The 23,567-nt window shown below is 39.7% G+C and overlaps 1 protein-coding gene across 1 annotated transcript in view; it reads right to left on the reverse strand.

The window, feature by feature from the left end:
• Positions 1-10,240: 10,240 nt before the first annotated feature.
• The window catches only part of wnt9b (wingless-type MMTV integration site family, member 9B), a 29,693-nt gene continuing 16,366 nt past the window's right edge, over positions 10,241-23,567 (reverse strand). Inside the window, exons 3-4 of the mRNA XM_072249009.1 lie at positions 20,276-20,541; positions 10,241-10,723 (exon numbers count right to left, since the gene is read on the reverse strand). Of these exons, the coding sequence (XP_072105110.1) occupies positions 10,250-10,723; positions 20,276-20,541 (740 nt within the window). The 3' untranslated portion in view covers positions 10,241-10,249. The remainder of the gene's footprint in view (positions 10,724-20,275; positions 20,542-23,567) is intronic.

The following is a 23,567-nucleotide window of genomic DNA, read 5'->3' on the forward strand; positions in this document are numbered from 1 at the left end:
ACGATTTTTATTCCTCGTGTATGTGAAGAATATAAGAAATAAAGTCAATTCAATTCAATTCAATTCAATATTTCAGGAACAGCTTCTTCCCCTCTGCCATCCAATTTCTGAATGGACATTGAACCCAAGAACACTTCTTCACTACTTTTTTATTATTTCTGCTTTTGCACTACTGTTTGTAATGTAACTAAGATACATATATATACTTACTGTCATTGATTTACCTTTTTCTATATTTATCATGTATTGTATTGTACTGCTGCCGTCAAGTCAACAAATTTTACGACATGTGCTAGTGATATTGAACTTGATTCTAATTCAGTGAAAATCCAGCTCTTGCTCCTCGACTTATGTATTTATTTTTCTATATATTTAGCTCAATAAAAAAAATGAATAACATTATTGATAATGATAGGGGTTTACTTTAAGATATGCGATAACACCACAACTTAACATGAATTGCATTGTTGTATGTTTGCAGACAAGTTGCCAATCATATTCCATTGCTTTTACAAATTGAAGTGATAGTGGTTCAGAAGAAGTCATTAGTCAAGATGCCAAGATCTTTACTATTGACTGAGTCACCAGAACAAGGAAAACAATTTTGGACTTCATATTTCACTCAAACCACCATATTTCTTGGATTACTTTGTCGTAAAGAGAAATCCTCTTCTCAGTGCTAAGGACATGCAGAAAGTGTTTTTCTTTATTAACATTGGTCACTATAATGATGTATTCTTTTGCCAGTGAATCAGGTCACCTCCATGCCAAAATTTCTGCTTTCTTGGATCTGAAGCAATATACCAATCTTTCGGAAACATAAATTCAACAGAAGAAAAAGATTTAAACAGGGCCTGAGGGGGAAATTAATGGGTGAATTGGTTGACACCCAACTACCTTAAACATTCATTTCCCCACAACCAGCTGACTTTTGAACAAAATTGGTTAATTAAGATTACACCTGACTTAATTGACTATTAACACAAAGCCTAGTCCTATACCAATTTTTCTGCACAATATCATCGTGTTAGATCTGTAATGATAACACAAGTGTTGACAATGGACCTGTAAATGAGCTACTAGAGCTGCATTATGAATAAATCAATTGAAGTTGCAGATATTGGCATTGGACCTGCATTGTGATGCCCTGGGTCACTAGTCTCATTTTGAATCTAATGCAATAATAATATCACTGTACTGGTATGTTTTGGTGCTCATTATAACTGATAATGATATTGAGCTGCAGTAGCCTCTACTGATGATCGCTGTCACAGATATTTTAATTCATATTTTTGTAAGGTGAGGTGTTACTGTTTTAACCACTGATAACTGTGCTAGAGAAGATGGTGGTAAGCCACCTTCTGAAATTACTGCAGTTTTTTGGATGTAGGGGTCCCACAAAGTTGTTGAGTAGTGAATTCCATGAATTAGATGCTGTGCAAATGAAGGAAAAGCTATTTATTGATATAAACACATGGACTGAATTGAAGAGGCTGAAGGCTGGTTTCTGAGATGCAGAGGATCTTGGATTGAAGGCAAGATGAATCATCCACTGACCACGTCTGGCTGAACATGGTTGCAAAGAGCCTCAGACCTCTCTTTATGCTTATGTGTACTCACAGATTATTCATTTTCTGAAGAATATTGAATAGAATTGAACATTGTACAATCATGCAAACTCATCTATGTTGTGATGAAAAGGTCATCAATAAAGCAGTAGGAGAAGAATGGACCTAGGGTTCTTCTTACCCTTTGGAAAACCTGCAGTAATAACATAGGGTAGGGATGGCTGACCTTCAACATCCACCAGCATTCTGTAGAGGTGTGATTCCAACCATTGAAGTATCTTCCTTTAGAAGTTCATTAACTTTGGTTCCACCAGGTCTCACTTGGTCACATGCTGTCCTGATATCCAGGGAAGTTATTCTTATTTGGAATTTAATTCTTTGATCCATGTTTATGCCAGACCTACAGTGAATCAGAATCGGATTCCAATTCTGGTTAAAATCGCATGGTCCTAGTGAAAACCAAACTGGATATCGCTGAGCAGGTTTCTTGAGAGTAAATTCTGCTGGGTTCAAAGTTCAAAGTCAATTTATTATCAGAGTACATATATGCCACCATATACAACCCTGGGATTCATTTTCTAGTGGGCATACTCAATAAATCCATGGAATACTAACCATAACAGAATAAATGAAAGACCACACCAACTTGAGCATTCAGTCAATGTGCAAAAGACAACACACTGTGCAAATACAAAAAGAGAGAAATAATAATAATAAATAAATAAGCAATAACTATTGAGAAAATGAGATGAAGTGTCCTTGAAAGTGAGTCCATAGGCTGTGGAACAATTCAGTGATGGGGCGAGTGAAGTTGAGTGAAGTTATCCCCTCTGGTTCAAGAGCTTGATGGTTGATGGGTAATAACTGTTCCTGAACCTGATGGTGTGAGTCCTGAGGCCTCAATACCTTCTTCCTGATGGCAGCAGTGAGAAGGAAGCATGGCCTCCGAGGGTCCCTGATGATAGATGCTGCTTTCCTGCGACAGTGTTTTGTGTAGATGTGTTCAATGTTGGGGAGGGCTTTACCTGTGATGGACTGGGCTGTATTCACTACTTTTTGTAGGATTTTCATTCAAGGGCATTGGTATTTCCATACCAGACTGTGATGCAGCCAGTCAATATACTCTCCACTACACATCTATAGATGTCTGTCAAAGTTTCAGATGACATTGCTAATGATTGGAAGAGGACCGACTGGGCAACAATCAGCCAATTACATTTGTCCTGCTTTTGTATGGACAGGACATGTGAGAAATCTTACACATTGTCAGGAAAATTGAAGTGCTGTCATTGTATTTGACTGGAGGCATGGCATTCTGGAGTGAGTGTTTACTACGTTTTCTCTAGTCCCATAAACTTTGCCATATACAGAGTTCTCAGATATTTCTTGATGTCACATAAGGGAGCCACAAGAAAGTGATGCAGGCCATAGGGTTTCAAGCTATGGTGGTGGGCACTTTTACTTTTGTTTATAATCTACAGTACCTCATAAATGCCAGGGATTCAAACCGCCATGTATTTATCCTACTTAGTGTGAGTACTATGCCAACCTTGCTATGGAAGATATAGTCCGAGCTCACTTCTGTCATGGGCAAAAGCATCTGCAACTGAAAGATTGACCAAGATTAGGGCAAACAGGTTTAACCTTTCATTGGGTTGCTGTAGAAAGCCACCTGGAAGGCAGAGGTTGTTAGGTTCTTGATTAATCAAGGCGTAGAAGGTTACGGGGAGAAGGCAGAAGAATGAGGTTGATAAGGAATGGCAGAGCAGACTCGATGGGCTAAATGCCCTTCTGCTCCTATGTCTTTATGTACAAGAACTAGAGTTATAAACTAAAGCAAAGGAACAATATTAATGAATTGAACTTGGGACTGGTAACACCAATAATAGTATCAGATACTTTCCAGATATCAGTTATTCATCCTGCTGGACCTTCTTAGATGTTTATTCATTTCAGTAGGCATTTGCCTTCCCTTCAGCTTATAAATTATTGGAAACTAGTCTTCACGAAGCAAGTGAAATATGTACCTATTCTGAGTTTAAAGCTGATTTCCAGCATTACAGGTGTTCTGTGTACAGATCTGCACCATGGCATCAGTAGCCACCTATCTAGGCTCATCTGATAGCATTGGCTCATTCAAGGCAAAAATATATGAGTCCAAGTTCCATTCAGATTCAGGACAAAATCTGCACTCTGCTTCTCTATCCAATGTGCTTCCTGACCTGCTGTGTATTTTCAGCACACTCTGTTTTTATTTTGGCTTCCAACATCTGTGACTGTTTTGATTTCAGTTGAAGAACATAATTTAGATTGACGTTTCAATGCATTTCTGAGCCAGAGATTCAAAGTCACAGTGCACTCTGATGCTAGGCTTGCACGAAGTCAATAATGCAGTACTTAAAAAAACACGATATATTTGAAGTTTTAGCCTCTATATGAATGAGATACTAAACAGATCATTGCTTGCTTTTCAGTTGTGTGTAAAGGACCTTGTAGCACTAAGGAAAAGCTGCAGTGTTATAACTAATACGTATGCCTCAAATAATATTACTAAACTATGCAGTCATAAACACAAGAGATTCTGCAGATGCTGGAAACCCAAAGCAACACACACAAAATGCTGAAGGGACTCAGCAGGTCAGTCAGCATCTATAGAAATGAATAGATAGTGAGCATTTCAGGCCGAGACCCTTCTTCAAGGCTGAGAAGGAAGGGGGAAGATGCCAGAATTAAAATCGGGGGGAGGGAAACGAGGTTAACAGGAAGGTGATACAGTAGGTGAAGCCAGGTGGGTTGGAAAGGTAAAGGGCTGGAGAGGAAGTAATCTGATAGGAGAAGTGAGTGGACCACAGGAGAAAGGGAAAGAGGAGGAGACCCAGGGGGAGGTGATACATGAAAGGAGGGAAGAGGTCAGAGTGGGGAATAGAAGAAGAGGAGAGGAAGAGGGAATTTTTTTAACCAGAGGGAGAAATCGATACTCAGGCCATCAGGTTAGAGGCTACACAGACAGAATATAAGGTGCTGTTTCTCAGCCCTGAGGGTGGCCTCATCTTGGCACAAGAGGCCATGGACTAAAATGTTGAAACTATGCAGTCGGTCATTTATCGCCTTGCTTTTTGTGGAACTTTGATTAGCTCAATTGGCCAGTCATCCTACATTACAAATGTTCCACAGCTCAAAAGTACTGTTGCCCATCAAGTATCTGGGAAGCCCTAAGGTTACAAAAGGTCCTTCATAAATCCAAATTTCTTCCTTCTAATAACCACAGGAAAAATACCTCCATCCCTGCCCCTCTCCATATTGTTAGTTAAACTAAATTTATTTTATTTTATTATTTATTTATAGATACAGTGTGGAATAAGTCCATCCGGCACTTCGAGCTGCGCCTCCCAGCAACCCCCAATTTAATCCTGGCCTAATCACGGGACAATTTACAATGACTAATTAACCTATCAAACAGTACGTTTTTGGACTGTGGGAGGAAACAGCAGCACCCGGAGAAAACCCACGCGGTTACAGGGAGAACGTACAAACTCCTTACAGGCAATGGCAGGGAGATAAGACACAGTGACAAATATCTTCCAAAGTTGTTATAAAAACACCATTTTATTGATATCAATACCACCAGAAAGCTGAGGAACATTAGTGCAACTTGTTCTATATATGCATGAAACCTGTTTTTTTTTCCAACCATCATGAAACAAAGTATAAATAACATACAAAAGCAGAGAGAATGCACGTTAACCACATGACTAATGTGCTTTTTCACTGCCCAAGGTGATCCAAAAGGGTTTTCACTTTTTGATATATAGAGATGATAAATAAGTTAAATACACTTTAAGATTTTATTTACCTAGAGGCTGTACACATGAGGTAGAAAAATAATTTTACTTTCCCTTAGAACACCACAGATAAATTAATAAAGCAATGGGGTCTGCTCTCGTTCCTTAATGGTCCTTTTAGATGGCATCAATTGATCCTATCAAATAAGTCACAGTGCATCATGTCATAGGGTTCACAAGGAGATAGATAAAGAAGTATTATCATAAAATGTGTTACTTTTCATGACTCCTTCATGATGAAGCTCCAAGTGTTAATAACCCTAACTTTCACTGCCTTCTCTTGTTGGAGTGTTTTATAATATGCAATCTCTCACAGCAGCATGTTTAGCCAAACTAATATTAATGATCCACTGTGACCTGTGCTATTTCTAATTACTTTTAATTTTAATTGCAATAAATCAACTGTTTTTAAGCATTAAGGGACAACTTTTCTTTCTGGACTACTTTCAGCACATTTGTTAACATGTGCGCTCATGATAAATTCCAATCTACGTCACTGTAATTTTGCCTTGAGTTGAGGACAGTACATAACAGGATGGTGTTGTTTTTGTAGTGATTGTACTGAACTGATTCAAAAATATATTTTAAATAGGTTGAATGTTGCATTAAAATAATAGACAGAATTTTTATTCATCAAGCCAAAATATTACACAAAATTAAATAAACCCTAAAGCACTGCTAATCATAAGTGAAATTTAATCAGCTTTGCTTAGCAAAGTGTGGAATTTCCTTTGTACAGAAAGAAAATTTAAACACAAATGTCACTTGAGAAGCTGTGCTTTTCTTTAATACAATGGGAGACAAAATTTGGTAATATCGTCAGCCCTGTGTACTGCTGCCATGCCTTATGCAAATGCTTTAAAATTACAATTCAATGAAGAAGTCAACAAGGTAAATAAAACAATCCCTCTATTTCTTTTCACCACCAAAACCTCCTCATAGGGACTAAACTCAAATGTCACAAACTTCTCTGTACTTCGAGCGTGTCTCAGGCAATGAACAGAGAATATATACCATTTGTCTGAATATCCATCTATGTACAACTGAAGGAAATTTGAAAAGTTAATGGAAATTCTTGTGAATAAATATGAATACTTAATGCCCAATTGCTGAGACAAATATTATAGAATTATGAGATTCTATAGACTATAGAATCTCATAAAATTATTTAGAAAGGTATAAGAAATGGTAAAAAAAAATATAAAATAGTTTGGGGAAAGAATATGGAAATGGGAATAAAATAGAATTTAAATTAGCTATTGCCAGCAAAGGCAATGAGGCCTGTGAATGTCCTCCCACTGTCATCTTCAGGAGACTTTGAGGGAAACATACTTATAGTACAGGCCTTTGATTTCCTCTTCTGGATCAGACTGTTGTCTAAAATTACTGTCATATAGTAACTGAAGATTTGTCAATTGTCTTTTATTCCCATTTCCATTATGGTCACCTATAAAGTGGAGTTATGCTTAATTAAACACTTTAATATTGATCAAGTAGATGAACACACTTAAGATTCGAGAAGCCATTTGGCCCATCTTCTCTCTTCTATCCAGGATAAGAAATTTGGACTCATTTTGACTAAATGTTTCTGAATCAACCTCGAGCTTTTAAGTACACCACCATGGCTAGTGATTATTTCATTAGTCATAGCAATCTTCCAGCTATCTCCCCTAAATGACCCTACACCATGTTTAACCTATTATCCTAGGCTCTACTAAGTTATAAAGTGCTATTATATCCCAATAAATGCATTACCATAAATAACATTTGGATCTAGGTTTCTTTATGCAGAGTTGAATCTCATAATTACTGTTAATTGAATCATGTTTTTCATTCGTCTACCGTAAACTCTAACAGTATCAAAGGGAGATGCATAGACAAGGTCTCCCCAGATTTCTAAATGCTGCTAGCTCATTTTCAGCTAAGTAGGTTGACTTAATTGACATCATATGAGCCTTCTGTTTTTTTATAAACTTGCGGAACAAATTACAATATTGTGGATTGTGCCATCATAATCTCATCTTTCTTCCCCTAAATCATCAATGTATAATATCAGCCCATCATCAGCTCCTTTCATCATATTCTACCATTCAGTTATATATGAGCTGATCTGTATCTTAACACCAACTATAGGCCTCGGTTCGATAACCTTTATTACTCCAGCCAAACAAAATTCTACCAATCGCATTGTTTAAACTTTCAAGCTTTTTGGGACAACCAAGCTTCATTTTGAGTGAAGAATTAAATGCAAGCAATGGATTTTTAATTACTTTTCAAAGGTTTATATCACTGATCAATCTAAATCAATAATGTCTTGAGAGGCACAGAAGAACATACAAAAACTCATCTCTCTGTTTGGGCTGACAGAAGAAACGTTCAACTGAAAATCTGTGGAAAGGGAAACAGAGTAAAATTTCATGCTGAAGACTCTTCAACAGAACTGACAGCTCTGACAACTCTGCTTAATTCTGATTTACTCTAGACAGATGCTGCCTGACCTGCAGTGTGTTCTGATATTAATTTAGATTTGCAGTATCTGCAGGCATTTTTCATTTTCCACCCACAGCAACCATTACTTCCACAATGCCCTGACTTGATCAATAATCTTCTCACAACTACCATTGGCAGGAGGTACAGAAGCCTGAAGTCCCACACCACGAGGTTCAAGTACAGATAATTAACTTCAACTGTTCAGTTCTTGAACCATCCTGCACAACCCAGTAGTTTAGTATAGCAACACTATGACCGCTTTGCACTATAGAGGACTTATTTTTGTTCTAATTGGTTTTTCTTGTAAAAATTGTGTATTAATGTTTAATTTATATTTTTCTTGTGAATGTTGTGTATCTGATGCTATACACCTGTGGTGCTGCTGCAAGTCAGTTTTTCGTTACATTGGTGGTTACATGTACTTGTGTGTACGTCAAAAAAATCGGCTTTTGTTAGGCTCAGCTTCCAGTCTCCAAATGCGATTATACACGACAGTTAACTATTGTAAAAGATGTTAATGTACCAAAGAGTGCTTGCCAAATGAACTGAGAATGAAATAGTAACATTAAGAATATAATTGATGTCTTTGTGATTAGATTGAGGCACAATGTACATTTAGTACATTTCTGCTACATGCCAGATATATATTTAAGTAAAATTATAACTTGATGCAGAATTGTTCAGTTTCCATTAGTATTCAGGTCCAAAGTTACTTCCTAAACTGGTGCTGTTAGTAGAAATGCACCTATTCCAGTTTAGATTAAAAAATAAACTTTCTTACAGTAGTCAAAACTTGTAAAATGATCATCAATATTTACATTATAGACATGCACCAATTACCATATTTAAATAATATACTTTAATTGTCAGAAATGCTATGATCTTACTCAGCTATCATTTGCTTTATTAACCTATATAATATCAATTAATTAGTGAATAAAGAAAGATTCACAAATTATCACAACTTCTCTTGCATATGACTAAATCAATATTTATAAATTGAGTTTAGATTTATTTGTCATTGTGTGAGGTTATCTCAGTTATCTCAATTTCCACATTTGCAAGCAGAAGATCTGGCTTGATACATATGAATTGCCAAAAGTTACACCCAGTTTTTTTGAAAATAAAAGACATCATACTTCTCAAAATGAAGGTGGAAATTGGCATTGCTTGTCTAAGCAAATTCGTCTTTGAAATGAAGGAATGAATTCCACACGTTTAAAAATGGGGGAACAGTCAATTCAGTTAGAAAACTCTCACCTCAAGTATAGCATCTTATGGGAATATAAGGTAATTAGAGAAAAGAATTGAGGAATTAAGTGAGAAAGTGATAAGGAGGGTTCAGTGATGTATTGCATTCATCGGTCATCCCTTTTGTTACCTGTCCTGTGTGTGATACAATAGCTTAACAACATTTTATAGACACAAAATAATTCATTCTAACACCACAGCCAGAACTACAAACTTTAGATAAAGATGCTTAAAGGAAAGATTTTCTTTTTTCAAACTGGGTATTTTTTAGCATATTATATTTTTAATTATTAATTTTTTGAAGTTTTCAGAAATTAAGTTAGTACAATTACTTCATTTTCATGAATTAGTGGCAACTGCCCCAGAATCTGTAGCTTCCAAGAACATTGCCAATTGTGTATATGTTTCATTCGCGGAATTCTCTAAGTGGCAGAAAAGGGGAAGGAACGCAGGAACAAACCTCGAAAAAGGTTAATGTTGTCCTGGGGGCATGTTGGTTCAAAACCTGTGCAAAGGTTAAACAAGAAGCCTCCATCAATCTGACTGAAAGATGAAGGCTGCTTTGAACAATGATCGTTACAGGAAGTTACACATTCCCTCTCATACCTGCACTGCAGGATGTTTTGTTTGCACACTTTATAGAACTGGCCTCAAGATCACAAGTAGTTCCATCTGCTCCCCAGCACTGCACCCACACTTTCAAAGAGAACATATTTAATTAGTGAAATAACCATTGTGAACCATTATTTATTTACCAGTCACTCTTTAACTTAAATGAAGGAGATGTTTGTAGCTTTCTTCAATCAGATCTTCCCTACAAGCCCACCTGAAACCTTGATATCTACTCTTCACTCCTCTAAAGTTTGGATAGATGTTAGTTCAGCTGAAATCTTCTGAATACAGATTCTTTAATCTGAAGGCATGTACACTTTCAATAATATGTTCAGTAAGGCTTAAGTCTACAGTATAATCTTATTTTTCCAAAGGCTTTCTGACTTTGTCTCAGAAGAGCATGCACAAACCGCAGCTTAACTTGCAACTTCAAAGTCTTGTTCTTTCCTTCACCTGTGTTTTTCTTGTTGTCTTATCTTCTTACTACTAGTGTTTGCAAGTATAGATCTCCTCCCTTTGAGAACACTGCTGGCACTCCACATAGCAGCACCACTGCACTTGACAGTGGCAGGGTCGGTGCACCAGGAGACTCTGGGTGTTGTAACCCTGCCCACAGCACATACTCTCACAGTTTGTCTCCTTTGAGCACACCCTGCCTGCAGTCCCAGGAGAGTATTTACTTGGCCGACAGAAACTCGGGGAGTCCTCGATGTAAACGAGATCTGTAGTCCTTGGGATGTGGTTCTTCAAGGTGTAGCTGTGCTTTTTGGGGCTGATGAGCTCAGTCTCACCTGTGGCATCGTTGGTAACACTGTGGACTCTAACGGCTGTTTCATACTTGTGTTTGAGAAGCTTGCCTGTTTCATGAAAAGATGAGAGCTGCTTCCAGCAGGTTCGAACCGCACAGGATCCAGATACGCCATGGCATTTACATGTGGTTTTCAAACCACTTTTTACAGCCTGGAAGAGAAAAGGTCAGGTGAGAAGACAAATATGCATGGTGACCTATTATATTAGAGCTTAGCTACCCAATGGACTACTTTATTGTACACTATGTTACACATGATGCACAGAAGACCATTAAGTTCTATTGGCCCAACATCAAAAGTGTATTAAAGTGCTTTTCAAAATATAATATTAAAACATTCATCACCTTCATCAACCACCAGTACAAAATCATAGATATTTCATTACCTATGCTTTTTGTACACACTTTTCCAATACAGAATACTTCATAATCATCCACAATAAATCCATCAACTCTTCACTCAGATTGATAATTGATCCAGATCCTCTGCCCTCTGGCTGGATGACCACCTGACTGATAGGCTGAGTTGCTGTACAGTATATATTGGTAAAGGGTGAAATGATGTAACATCCAGTGCAACATTGTAGGTTTACTGGGATCAGGGCAATTCAACAGGGTACATTGAATTCTGCCAGGGCAATATAATGGAATTTTTTTAATTGAATTTCCTCTGGGGCCATGAAAAAATTGCATTAAGTTCTTCTGTTTTAATCTATTATTAAATTATTCATTTGCTGCAGATCAAATTAGTAGTTCATAATTAGGTGTTTGAATATGTAATGGATTAATGAGCTTTTCTAATTGTATTCTTCATAATGTCTGTACGACAGAACATTCAAGGAACTCCCAGTACAGAGTTACAAAGCACAGAAACTCAGCTCACTACATTTACATTCATCTACACTAATTCCACGTTCCTTCTCACATTCCCATCAACTGCGACCTGCCCAATTCTCCTGCTACCCATCTATACTGAGGCAATTTACAATTATCTTCAAAATAAAAATCCCTCAGCTCACTAAATTAAAGTAGACAATGTAGCCCCTAGCAACCTTGGGGATATGGGAGAAAACAGGGGCACTTGGGGAAACACACACCTTTCGGTGTGAACTACAATGACAGCATCCAAGATCAAGATTATCTGTGAAGCTCTGAGGCAGTGAGGCTCATTACAGTGCTGTCTAATGCCATCACAATGTGATTATTAACCTTAATACAGAATGGTGGAGGAACTCAGCAGGTCAGGCTGCTTCTGTGGAGGGAAATAAACAGTCAACTTTCAGATCAAGAACATTCATCAGGACTGGAAAAGAAGCTAGAATAAGAAGGGGAATAAGCAGTGACTCTGCTTCTGCCCCTTTTCTTTCCAGTCCTGATGAAGGGTCTCAGCCCAAAACGTTGACTGTTTATTCCTCCCCATGGATAATGCCTGACCTGCTGAGCTCCTCCAGCATTTTGTGGGTTTTGCTGATAATTAGTCATATTCTGTTATGGCACTTTTAAAGTTCACATATTGTGGAAGTACTTCACCTTTGTACATTAATGCAAATATATTAACAAATTTTAGTAGTGTAGTGGTTAGGAAAATGTAATTACAGTGTCTCTGACAGTGTGTGGTTTCCTCCCGGTGTTGCAGTTTCCTCCCACATTCCAAAGACATACAGTGAGGTTTAGTGAATGGTGAGTATGCTGTGTTGGCGCCAGGAGTGGTGCTACGCTTTCGGGCTTCCGGGCACAGTGCTCACTTGTGTGATTTTGACACGAACAATACACTTTACTGTATGTTTCGATGTACATGTGACAAATAGCTAATTTTAATTTTCAGATTGGTGGCTAACCTGATCTCTCTCCACTTTAAAAGAAAGACATTCCGTAAAGGTGCAAATTGTCACCTGTTCAACACGACAGAGAAATAAGCTCCTTGACTTCACATTGCGTTTCTAAACTATATTGATCATTATCCTTTCATTGTTCTGGAGTTAACTTGGCTTGAATTGAAGTGAAAACAGAAATCAGGAAATTTACAGTTCATTCAATGCTGCATTCTGCATGGAAGTTACTGCTTGCCATCCAGTGATCAATCTACTCCACGTAAGCAAAAGTAAAGGCAGAACAATGAAATGTGAACATTATTATAATCTCACTAATGACACATAGGGCTGAAACCTCACACGCGTGATTTCTTAACATTGTAAAATAATTTTCTTTTCCAGTGATGAACCAAAATACATAAATTTTGATTCTACAAAGATTTCAATTTCAGTCAGACTGAATGTTAATGGACCCTCTGGCATCGGATTTCTGGACAGTGAAGTGAGGGTGAGAGCCTCTGTCAGTCAGAGTGACCATGGATGTTGTGTCCTAGCTATCTAAATATCCAAGCCTGGGCAGTACGACATGGAGAGTAAGCTGTTGCTCATGTAGCAAGCTCCCCGTCTCCACGCAACAGATGAACCCAAAGGAACGGCAGAGACTAATACAGTTTGGTACCAGCAGCATCGCAGCAGTTGCCAGTCGGCATTGAACTCAATGCAAGACTGTCTTAGGGACTCCAGCTCCGGATTTTTGTCTCAGGGTTTACACCCAAAGCCTTCCACATGAATAGGTATAGCTGCAAGGCAGCAAAGATTTGAGATCAGAATTTCCCTTCTCCTAGATACACTGACAACCACGGCTGACGAGCCCCACCAGCAAGAAGCGACTTGCCTTAAGGCTCCAGTAACCCTCTTTGCCCCTTCTCCTGTCAGTAGAAATGGTTCCATCGCGCTTAGTAGCCAAGCCACACGTGAAGGCCCGGAGCTTTTCTTGGTTGTCAGAAGCTATTTGAGGTACATGCCATTGGGAGCATTTAATAGGTAGTGGGAGCTTATCTCCATTCCCACCCCCAGCTATGAACCTTAAGGAACAGACAATGAACCACTGCAACACTATTTTTGCTTTCTTTTCGCTCGCTCGTGCCCTCTCTCTCTCTATATATATATATATACACACACTGTATTTTGTATTGTAAATTATAGTATTTTATGCATTGCAATGTACTGCTGTCACAAAACAACAAATTTTACAATATTTGTCAGTGATATTAAATCTGAATCTGATTCTAAACCCATTTGGGAATCACCCAGGTTCATGCCATCATCTTAAACTTTCTCAGTTGCTTGTGCCTTGTGTTTGAATCCAGCGTACAATCTCTCACATTTCTTTCTGTACAGTTTATCAGCAAACTTTACCACAGTTAAATCAATACAGCATTAAACTAGTCATAATCTGAATCTACTTGTAATCAATATGGAATTATACATACATTCATCCTTTCATGATTAGTTTGGAGAATCGAAAGGGCGCACTGGGACAAATTCAAGAAACTTTCTGAACATGGTTTAAAAGGATTGCTAGAGATCCAAATAAAGCGAAGTACAGGGATTAAATGTAAGAGAGGCCTGTGCTTTATTTAATCATAAAGTCCATTGTGGTCACACTGGAGACAGGAATAGAAAATCTTCCATCCAATAGTAATTCTCTTCAATATGATAAATGCCCTAAGTGAAATTAGCAATGTAATTTCTAAACGTAGATGAGCCTAGTAATTATGCATTTCCTATATTACCATACATATGTTTAATTTATTCATCATCATTTTAGTTGCTACATTAGCACAGCATTGAATGAAATGTGATGGAAAAATATTTCAAAAAGCTAAATTGTAATTTCAGCGAAATTTTAAAAGGCTTGCTTTTTCAGGTGAGGGCAGTCTGAACAGGTATAACTTTGATGAGTCAATGAGCAATACTTGTTCCAATTATTGGGGTATCTGATGAGCTTCAAATACTTAAGTGATCATCTCTGGTTTCCTGAAAGCATTGCAATGCTTTGCTCTCTGCATAAACATGCTTTGTCCTGACTAATTCCTTATTTGCAGTTCTTTGCATTCAGTCAGTAAACACACTTCAGGCAATGTTTCTTATCAGGCTGGCAGCTAACTGCTAACCTTTGCCTCCTGTTAGATTAGTGCTTTGGTACCTGGAAGCTGCAATTTAATACAAAAAGAAAAAAATGGCTTTTGATGACTTTAGCACAGAATCTTTTGATATTTTCCTTTCAGAGTTTCCTGTGGCAGGTATTTAAACTTAGCATCATTTAACCTGAAGATAATTTTTCTGCTGTTTGTTGTGCTTCTTTTAATTACTTTCCATTAAAGAAAATAAATGTGTAAACAGTGAAGAGTTAGATTGATTGTAACCACCTGTCAGTGAGGAAACAACAGTTTTCTTGCATTGCCATCAACATCAAACACAATTAATTCAACATATAGTAAATAGCAAGCAAGAATCTTAGGAATTCTATATGATTTGTTAACAATTTTCAAAGTATTTGAAACATTTTTTTTATTTCTAAACAGCTAGTACTTTGGCAAGTGGTAGCTCATTCTTGCAATTCCCTACCAGCTGAAAGTCTGACCTGGGCTGTTGCAGCAGTCTGGGTCCTTGCATTGTGTGTGCAGAGAGCCCAATTAAACTTACAAAACTATCACTTTCTCAGAGAGCAGCAAATCTTCAAATCTCAAAAATAAATTGCAATGACCAGAAACCATGCTCAAGTTTTCCCTTGTTTTGTCCTTTGAGTTCACAGTGCTCATTGAGATCTTATGAATGCAAACACCTAAACTGGAGATGCCAGGAACCCAGTTTAGGAATTCACTCACATATTGGGTCCTGAACTAACTGTCTGCCTCCTCAATAAGATCTCCAAGCACACAAAGTTATGATACAGTAAATTATATAAAATCTGCCCTGCCATTACAGACTTAAGGAGGAAAAAAAGAAAATGTCCAAGGACACAATTCAGGTGACACACTGGTAGAGCTGCATCCTCACATCACCTGGGATGCTGTCTAAGCGGAGTTTGCATGTTCTCCCCATAACTACACAGGTTTCCTCTGGGTGCTCTGGTTTCCTCTCCAAAGATGTGTGGTTTGGTAGGTTAACAGACCCCGAGTAAGTTACCCCTAGTGTGTAGGTGGGTGGTAGAATCTGGGGGCAATTAATGGAATGCACGGAGAATAAATTGGGATTAGCATAGGATTGATATAAGTGGGTGTTTGTTCATTTGTTCAGGGTCCTATCATCAGTGGGTCCAGAGCTTGAGGCCTCATGTTCGGTGATTGGCGCATCCAGGGTTCAATGACAAAGGTCAAGGCCAAGGGATGAATGGGAAGTCCAGGAGTCACGGCGCGTTGTTCAAAGCTAAATCTGGAAATATCTGTGAGTCCACTGAGGTGTGGCAGTCCAGTGTCTGACGGCCAGAGTCCACATCCACTGGAGACTGGTGGCCTGTCCTGGGGTTAAAGGTCTGTGTGTGTGCGTGCCTGGGAGGAAGGAACAGTGTTTGTTTTTGTTGATGTTGTTTTGTTGGTTGTTGTGTTGAATTGTTCAGCTGAGCACCGTGCCCATGTTAGGTTGGCACCGGAATATGTGGTGAAGCTTGCAGGCTTCCCCCAGCACACTCTCGTGTGTGCTGGGGTGGTTAATAAAAATGGCACATTTCACTGTATGTTTCCATGTACACATGAGTTACCGGTGCGTTTAAGGAAATGGGATTTTAAACTCCCTATATAGACTATCTTGCTGGCAAACGTGCAGTCTCTGGTGAATAAAATCGATGACTTCAGAACCAGAGTGCTGAATCAGAGGGACATTAGGACCGTGTGTCTTTTGTTTCATGGAATCCTGGTTAACCCCTTCCATACCGGATGCAGTGATTCAGATCGACGGGTTTACTATACACCGTCAGGATAGATCTATAGAGTCTCTCAAAAGCAGAGATGGAGGAGTATGCCTCATGGTCAACTCTTCTTGGTGCACAAATATATCAGTGCTGTCCCAATTCTGCTCACCAGACCTGGAATATCTAGCAGTAAAATGCCATCCTTCTTACCTACACGGGAGTTCTCTGGGTCATTTTGGTAGCAGTATATATACATTCCATCTCAGGTCAATGTCAATCAGGCTTTAGGTGATCTGGGCAATGGGATCAACATGCATGAAACAGCACACTGAAACGCCTTCACCATCGTTTTGGGAGATTTTAACCAGGCCAGTCTGAAAAAATCACTAAGCAATTATCATCAACAGATCACGTACAATACCAGAGGAAACAGCACACTGGACCATTGTTACACCACCATCAAGAATGTCTACTGTGCTATTCCACACCCTCACTTTGGGAAGTCTGATCACCTGGCTGTACTTCTACACCTGAGTATAGGCAGAGACTGAAGACTGCGGCACCAGTAGTGAGGGCCAAGAAGGTATGGACAAGGGAAGCACAAGAGCACCTACAGGACTGGACTGGAGTGTATTCGGGGATTCATCTTCAGACCTAGATGACTATGCTGCAGTTGTTACCAACTTCAATAAGACCTGTGTGGATGAGTGTGTGCCTACAAAGACTTACCGTACATTCCCAAACAAAAAGCCATGGATGAACCAGGAGGTATGTCATCTGCTGAAGGCTAGATCTGTGGCTTTCAAGTCTGGTGACCCAGGCTTGTACCAGAAATCCAGTATGATTTGCAGAGGGGTATTTCAAGGGCGAAGAGACAATTTTGAATGAGGTTGGAGGAGACATCGGATGTACTACAACTCTGGCAGGGTTTGCAAGACATTACTTTCTACAAAGCAAAACCCAATAGCATGAATGGCAGCAATGCTTCACTACCAGATGAACTCAACGCCTTTTAGGCCTGCTTTGAAAGGGAGAATATAACTACAGCTGTGAAGATCCCTGCTGCATCTGATGACCCTGTGATCTCTATTCCAGAGGCTGATGTTAGCCTGTCTTTAAAGAGAGTGAACCCTCGCGAGGCGGAAGGTCCCGATGGAGTACCTGGTAAGGCTCTGAAAACCTGTGCCAACCAACTGATGGCAGTATTCAAGGACATTTTCAACCTCTCTCTGCTATGGGCAGAAGTTCCCACTTGCTTCAAAAAGGCAACAATTATACCAGTGCCTAAGAAGAATAATGTGAGATACCTTAATGACTATCGCCTGGTAGCACTCACATCAACAGTGATGAAATGCTTTGGGAGGTTGGTCATGACTAGACTGAACTCCTGCCTCAGCAAGGACCTGGACCCATTGCAATTTGCCTATCGCCACAATAGGTCAACGGCAGATGCAATCTCAATGGCTCCCCATACGGTTTTAGACCACCTAGACAACACAAACACCTATGTCAGGATGCTGTTCAACGACTTTAGTTCAGCATTTAATACCATAATTCCCACAATCCTGATTGAGAAGTTGCAGAACCTGGGCCTCTGTACCTCCCTCTGCAATTGGATCCTCAACTTCCTAACCAGAAGACCACAGTCTGTGCGGATTAGTGATAACATATCCTCCTCACTGACGATCAACACTGGCGCACCTCAGAGGTGTGTGCATAGTTCACTGCCCTATTCTTGATATACACATGACTGTGTGGCTAGGCATAGTTCAAATACCATCTATAAAATTGCTGTTCATACAAGCATTATTGGTAGAATCTCAGGTGGTGACGAGAGGGCGTACAGGAGTGAGATATGCCAACTAATGGAGTGGTGTTGCAGCAACAAGCTGATTGTGGACTTTAGGAAGGGTAAGACGAAGGCACACATACCAATCCTCATAGAGCGATCAGAAGTGGAGACAGTGAGCAGTTTCAAGTTCCCGGGTATCAAGATCTCTAACCTGGTCCCAACATATCGATGCAGTTATAAAGAAGGCAGGATAGTGGCTATACTTCATTAGGAGTTTGAAGAGATTTGGCATGTTAAGAAATACACTCAAAAACTTCTATTGATGTACTGTGGAGAGCATTCTGACAGGCTGCATCACTGTCTGGTATGGAGGGGCTACTGCACAGGACCAAAAGAAGCTGCAGAAGGTTGTAAATCTAGTCAGCTCCATCTTGGGTACTAGCCTACAAAGTACCCAGGACACCTTCAGGGAGCGGTGTCTCAGAAAGGCAGCGTCCATTATTAAGGACCTCCAGCACCCAGGGCATGCCCTTTTCTCACTGTTACCATCAGGTAGGAGGTACAGAAGCCTGAAGGCACACACTCAGCGATTCAGGAACAGCTTCTTCCCCTCTGCCATCCGATTCCTAAATGGACACTGAACCCTCAGACAATACCTCACTTTTTAAATATACAGTATTTCTGATTTTGCACGATTTTTAATCTATTCAATATACATATACTGTAATTGATTTACTTATTTATTAATTTACTTCTCTGCTAGATTATGTATTGTATTGAACTGCTGCTGCTAAGTTAACAAATTTCACATCACATGCCGGTGATAATAAACCTGATTCTGATTCTGAAATAAATCTGAATCTTGAATCAGTGCAGACAGTCGGCTGAAGAGCCTGTGTCATGCTATGTATGTCTTTGACGCCATGACTCTATAACATTGACAAGTCAAAATTGAGTTTCTGCGATTGTGTGCATGCACTATCATCTGAGAAGAAAGAAGATGGATTCAGACAAGAGGGAAGAGAGAGGTTTTCGTACGGCACACAGAAACTATTAAATGCATGGTTCAAACTGCTTAGAAAAATGGTATTACTAGGCAAGGAGACTGCGAATTTAGGGAGAAGCTGGTAGCTTGATAAAAAGAACTGACTCAAAGACACTAGAGTTACAAACGAACAAATTCTAGTGCCTCGCACGGAGGGGGCGGTGTTTGTGTGTGTGTGTGTGTGTGTGTGTGTGTGTGTGTGTGTGTGTGTGTGTGTGTGTGTGTGTGTTTGTTTGTTCGTTCTTGGTTTATATGGAAGACATGCATCAGTAGTAATGAAAGAAGACCTGCCTAACCGAATCTTGGGCACTGTGAAGACCATTACAGGTAGATAGACAGATGGCATGTTAATCTTTGTTGCACGAGGGTGGGGGGATGGGCAGGTTGAACTGAAAAAGTATGAATGCTTTGGTGAGAGTGGACAACTCTTACCAAATCAGCCCTGGCCTTATCTTGACAAACTGCTAAACACAGCCTACTCCCAATGTTGCATCCTTTCCAACTCAGGGACTCTCTTTTGTTACCCTCCACTCCCACATTCCCCTCACCAAACCCACAATCTCCCAGTTTTTCTTTGTAGAATTAGAAAATTGTGCAAGATCTGACCTATAGCAACCAATACTTTGGAGTTCATGAATTAAAACAGTAGGCCCTTGACCCACCTCACACCACTGATTCAAATGCTTGAAACAGTGCCAAGTGCTTTCTGGGTCATAATAAAGAAAAGAAAATAATATTGTAACATTGAGTGAGATATTTTAATGCTCTATTTTACAGTGTCCTTAAGGAACATGTGATAAAACTGAATATGGAAAATAGTCCAACACGGTATTTGTAAACAATACCACCATAGGTGTTCACAAATGTTATGATTATAGAGAGATAGAAGGTTGGTGAAACTTTACAATCCATGATATTCCACACCTATCTCTAAGGTCATTTAAGAAGTTGATAAATTTACCTTTAAAGCCAATGTTACAGACAGGAGTTAGAGTTTTATAAAATGTATCAACACACAAGGGTTAACTCCAATTTCCCTGACCAAAGAGCGATAGACTTCTGTTCAGACCCCTGTAAGAATCTGAAAATATCAACGCAAAAAACAATTGTGAATCTAACCAATCGAAAAGGTTCAGTCCTCACCTTGATGCCCACATTGGTGTTGTGCATATCAACTCTGGCTCTCAGGTCTTTGCTGGCTTTCCTCTGCCCCAAAAAGTGCTTGATGAACTTAATGCTGTATTTGAGGTTGTCCCCACAGCCACCCCATTGCCACGCCTCTTTGTTCTCCAGGTCAGGGGACTCATCACAGGTACAGCGCTCCATGCGGCCTGAACTACAAGCTTTGGCCAGCGAGTGGGTGAGGCCAGCTGAAGAAATCGCAAACAGAAAGGCCGTCTCCTTAAACCCTACAGGAGAAGGAACAAAATGATTTGCATAAAGTTGTCTAAAACATGAGTGGAGGAGGTGACACATGGCTGTGATTATGTGTCAGCTAATTTATTTAAACAGGAACTGCCACAAATTCCTGATTGTTTAAGTGGAGTATTAATGTACAGTACATTTAAGTTAAACTGCTGGTCAGTGAAATCCTGAAAACAGCCTTTATGCCAAAAAACCATCATAACCACATTCACTCCAAACTCATCACACCAGATTCCATTGTAGCACCTTCAATGTGAAACATTAATTATTTCTCTTTCCACAGATGCTGCCTGATCTGTTGGATTTTTCCCCAGCATTTCCTGTTTTTATTTCAGAATTCCAGCATCTCTTAGCCGTTCTTATCATCTACTGTTTCTCCCCCAGTTTCTATCAAACTAACCACTCGAGCACAGCAAGCCTCTAAGCCAGTGATTCCCAACAGTTAATGGTAAGAGTCCATGACATGAAAATGGTTGGCAACCCCTGCTCTATGTTTTCCAATTCTGTCCCTGATAACCTCTGTCCTTCCAATGGCAGCATTGCCTTCAACCATGCACATTCTGAGATCCAGAACTACAATTCCAAAGACCTTCAACAAAGATGCCAAGCTTGCAACTACGTCACTACTCCTGAGCTGGCTCAAAGCATCTTCAGAAAATGCCTGCACGTTGGCATGTCCAAGCTCTCATCTAATGGGTGTCAGTCACTACAGCTGATTTGCTGTCCATCGGTTGTATGATAATGACTAGGTCTTTCATTGGTACTATCAGTTGGCTGACTGCTACACTCCACTTTCCAGGTGTCTGATAGTTAATATTGCATACAGTTAAAGCACAGAAGCAGTCATTTTAGCTGGTGGTCAATTCTTGATTTACATCACACACAGACTCTTCCCACTTTATTGAATTAAACCTTCTCATCTTAAACTTCTATTTTTTTTCCTTCTATATATCCAGCTTACCTTATTGTATTGATGCTATATGCTTTAACCATACCTTCAAATTCCATAAGACCATAAGCGATAGGAGCAGAATTAGGCCATATGGCCCATTGACTCTGCTCTGCCATCTCATCATGGCTGATCCATTTTCCCACTTAGCCCCAATCCCCTGCCTTCTTTCCATATCCCTTCAAGCCCTAATTAATCAAGAATCTATCAGCCTCTGTCTTAAATATACCCAGTGACTTGACCTCCACGGCTACCTGTGGCAACAAATTCCACAGATTCACCACTCTCTAGCTAAAGAAATTGCTCCTCATCTCCATTCTAAAAGCATGCCCCTCTATTCTGAGGCTGTGTCCTCTGGTCCTAAACTCTCCCATCATAGGAAACACCCTCTCCACATCCACTCTATCAAGGCTTTTCACCATTTGATAGGTCTATGTTCTAACCATTGGAGAACAAACCTGTTAAAGAGCTTTCTTCTGGACTCTTTATTGGTCTAATCAGACATCATTTTATATTTATCACTAACAGTTTGGGAACTTACACAAGTCAAAACATTGTCTCTATGAAAGCCAGTCAGGACCCCTTTTATTTTGTCAGTGAGCATTTGTTCTCAAAGAGAAAAGTCCCAATCCGTTTAACTTTTAAACCTACCACTTGAGCTTTACAATTACATTATCTAACTTTCTATTAGAAGCCACAAATAAAATTGTTATCTATGGCTGCATTCCAGGTGTCCACTATTTAACATATTAATCTTCCATTTGGTCTTAAACTCAGCTTCGAAAAAAGGACAATTAGATTCATTTAATTTTCCAAGGTTGGAAATCCCAGTAGAGGGTCATCAGTTATAAAGGATTAAAACAAACATACATTAAGAATATAATTTTGCGGCTAGATTAATATTCTTGTGAGCTGGATTTTTGCCTTCTAGTGCCCAGTTGTTCAAAGGATCCTGTTGAGTACAATCATCCCATAATGATTCCAACTTCTTGCCTGTACTGAGGTATACAGTCCCAGCAAGGGGAGGAACTGCTGGTGCAACACCTGATTAGAGAAAGGGGCAAAATCAGAAAGAGCTTCTGCTCCTATTTGCTACCCACAGACTCACATTTCAAAATATGTCTGATGAGTGTGAGACGAGGAGGGAACTAGGCCTGGCTGTAATAGCCAGGTACATGTTACATGACAACTGCCTGTACAACTACACACAGATTATCAGCAGAATATTGGATATAGTTAAAGAGAAAGAAACTTCACTATCTACTGTCTTGAGAATGAGGAGATGTAACAGTGACAATGCTCACTAACAAAAAACAACCAGGATGTCACAATAAGCTGCTGTCTTCCTGTAAGCACAAGAGAAAATCTGCAGATGCTGGAAATCCAGAGCAACTCACATAAAATGCTGGAGGAGCTCAGCAGGTCAGGCAGCATCTATGGGAATGAACAAATAGTCAAGTGCAGGCCACAACCCTTCCTCAGGACTGGAAAGGAAGGGGAAAGATGCCAGGCGGTAGAAGGGGAAGGAGAATAGCTAGAAAGTAAAGGCATGGAGAAGAAGGGATCTGATAGGAGAGGAGAAAGAGAGGGAGGGGACCCAGGGGGAGGTGACAGGCAGGTGAGAGAAGGTAAGAGGCTAGTGGGGAATAGAAGAGGAAAGGGGGAGGGAAAAAGAAAAGAAAAAAGATTACCAGAAGGAGAAAGCAATGATCATGACCTCAGATTGAAGGCTGCTTAGACGGAATATGGGGTGTTACTCCTTCACCCTGAGAGTTGCCTCATCGTAACAGAAGAGGAGGCCATGGACCGACATGTCGGAATGGGAATGGGAACTGGAATTAAAATGCTTGGCCATCAACATTTGGCTGATGGAGTGGAGGTGCTCGGCGAAGCAGTCCCCCAATTTACATCGGGTCTCACCAATGTAGAGTAGGCTGCATCGGGAGCACCGGACACAATGGACAACCCCAGTGGACAATTCATTTCCTGTAAGCTTATTCCCAATATTATCTCTTTAGGCTATTAAACTAAACAATAAAATATGTATTTCTACAGATATTA

Source organism: Mobula birostris, chromosome X, assembly GCF_030028105.1.
Source record: "Mobula birostris isolate sMobBir1 chromosome X, sMobBir1.hap1, whole genome shotgun sequence".
Lineage (NCBI taxonomy): Eukaryota > Metazoa > Chordata > Chondrichthyes > Myliobatiformes > Myliobatidae > Mobula > Mobula birostris.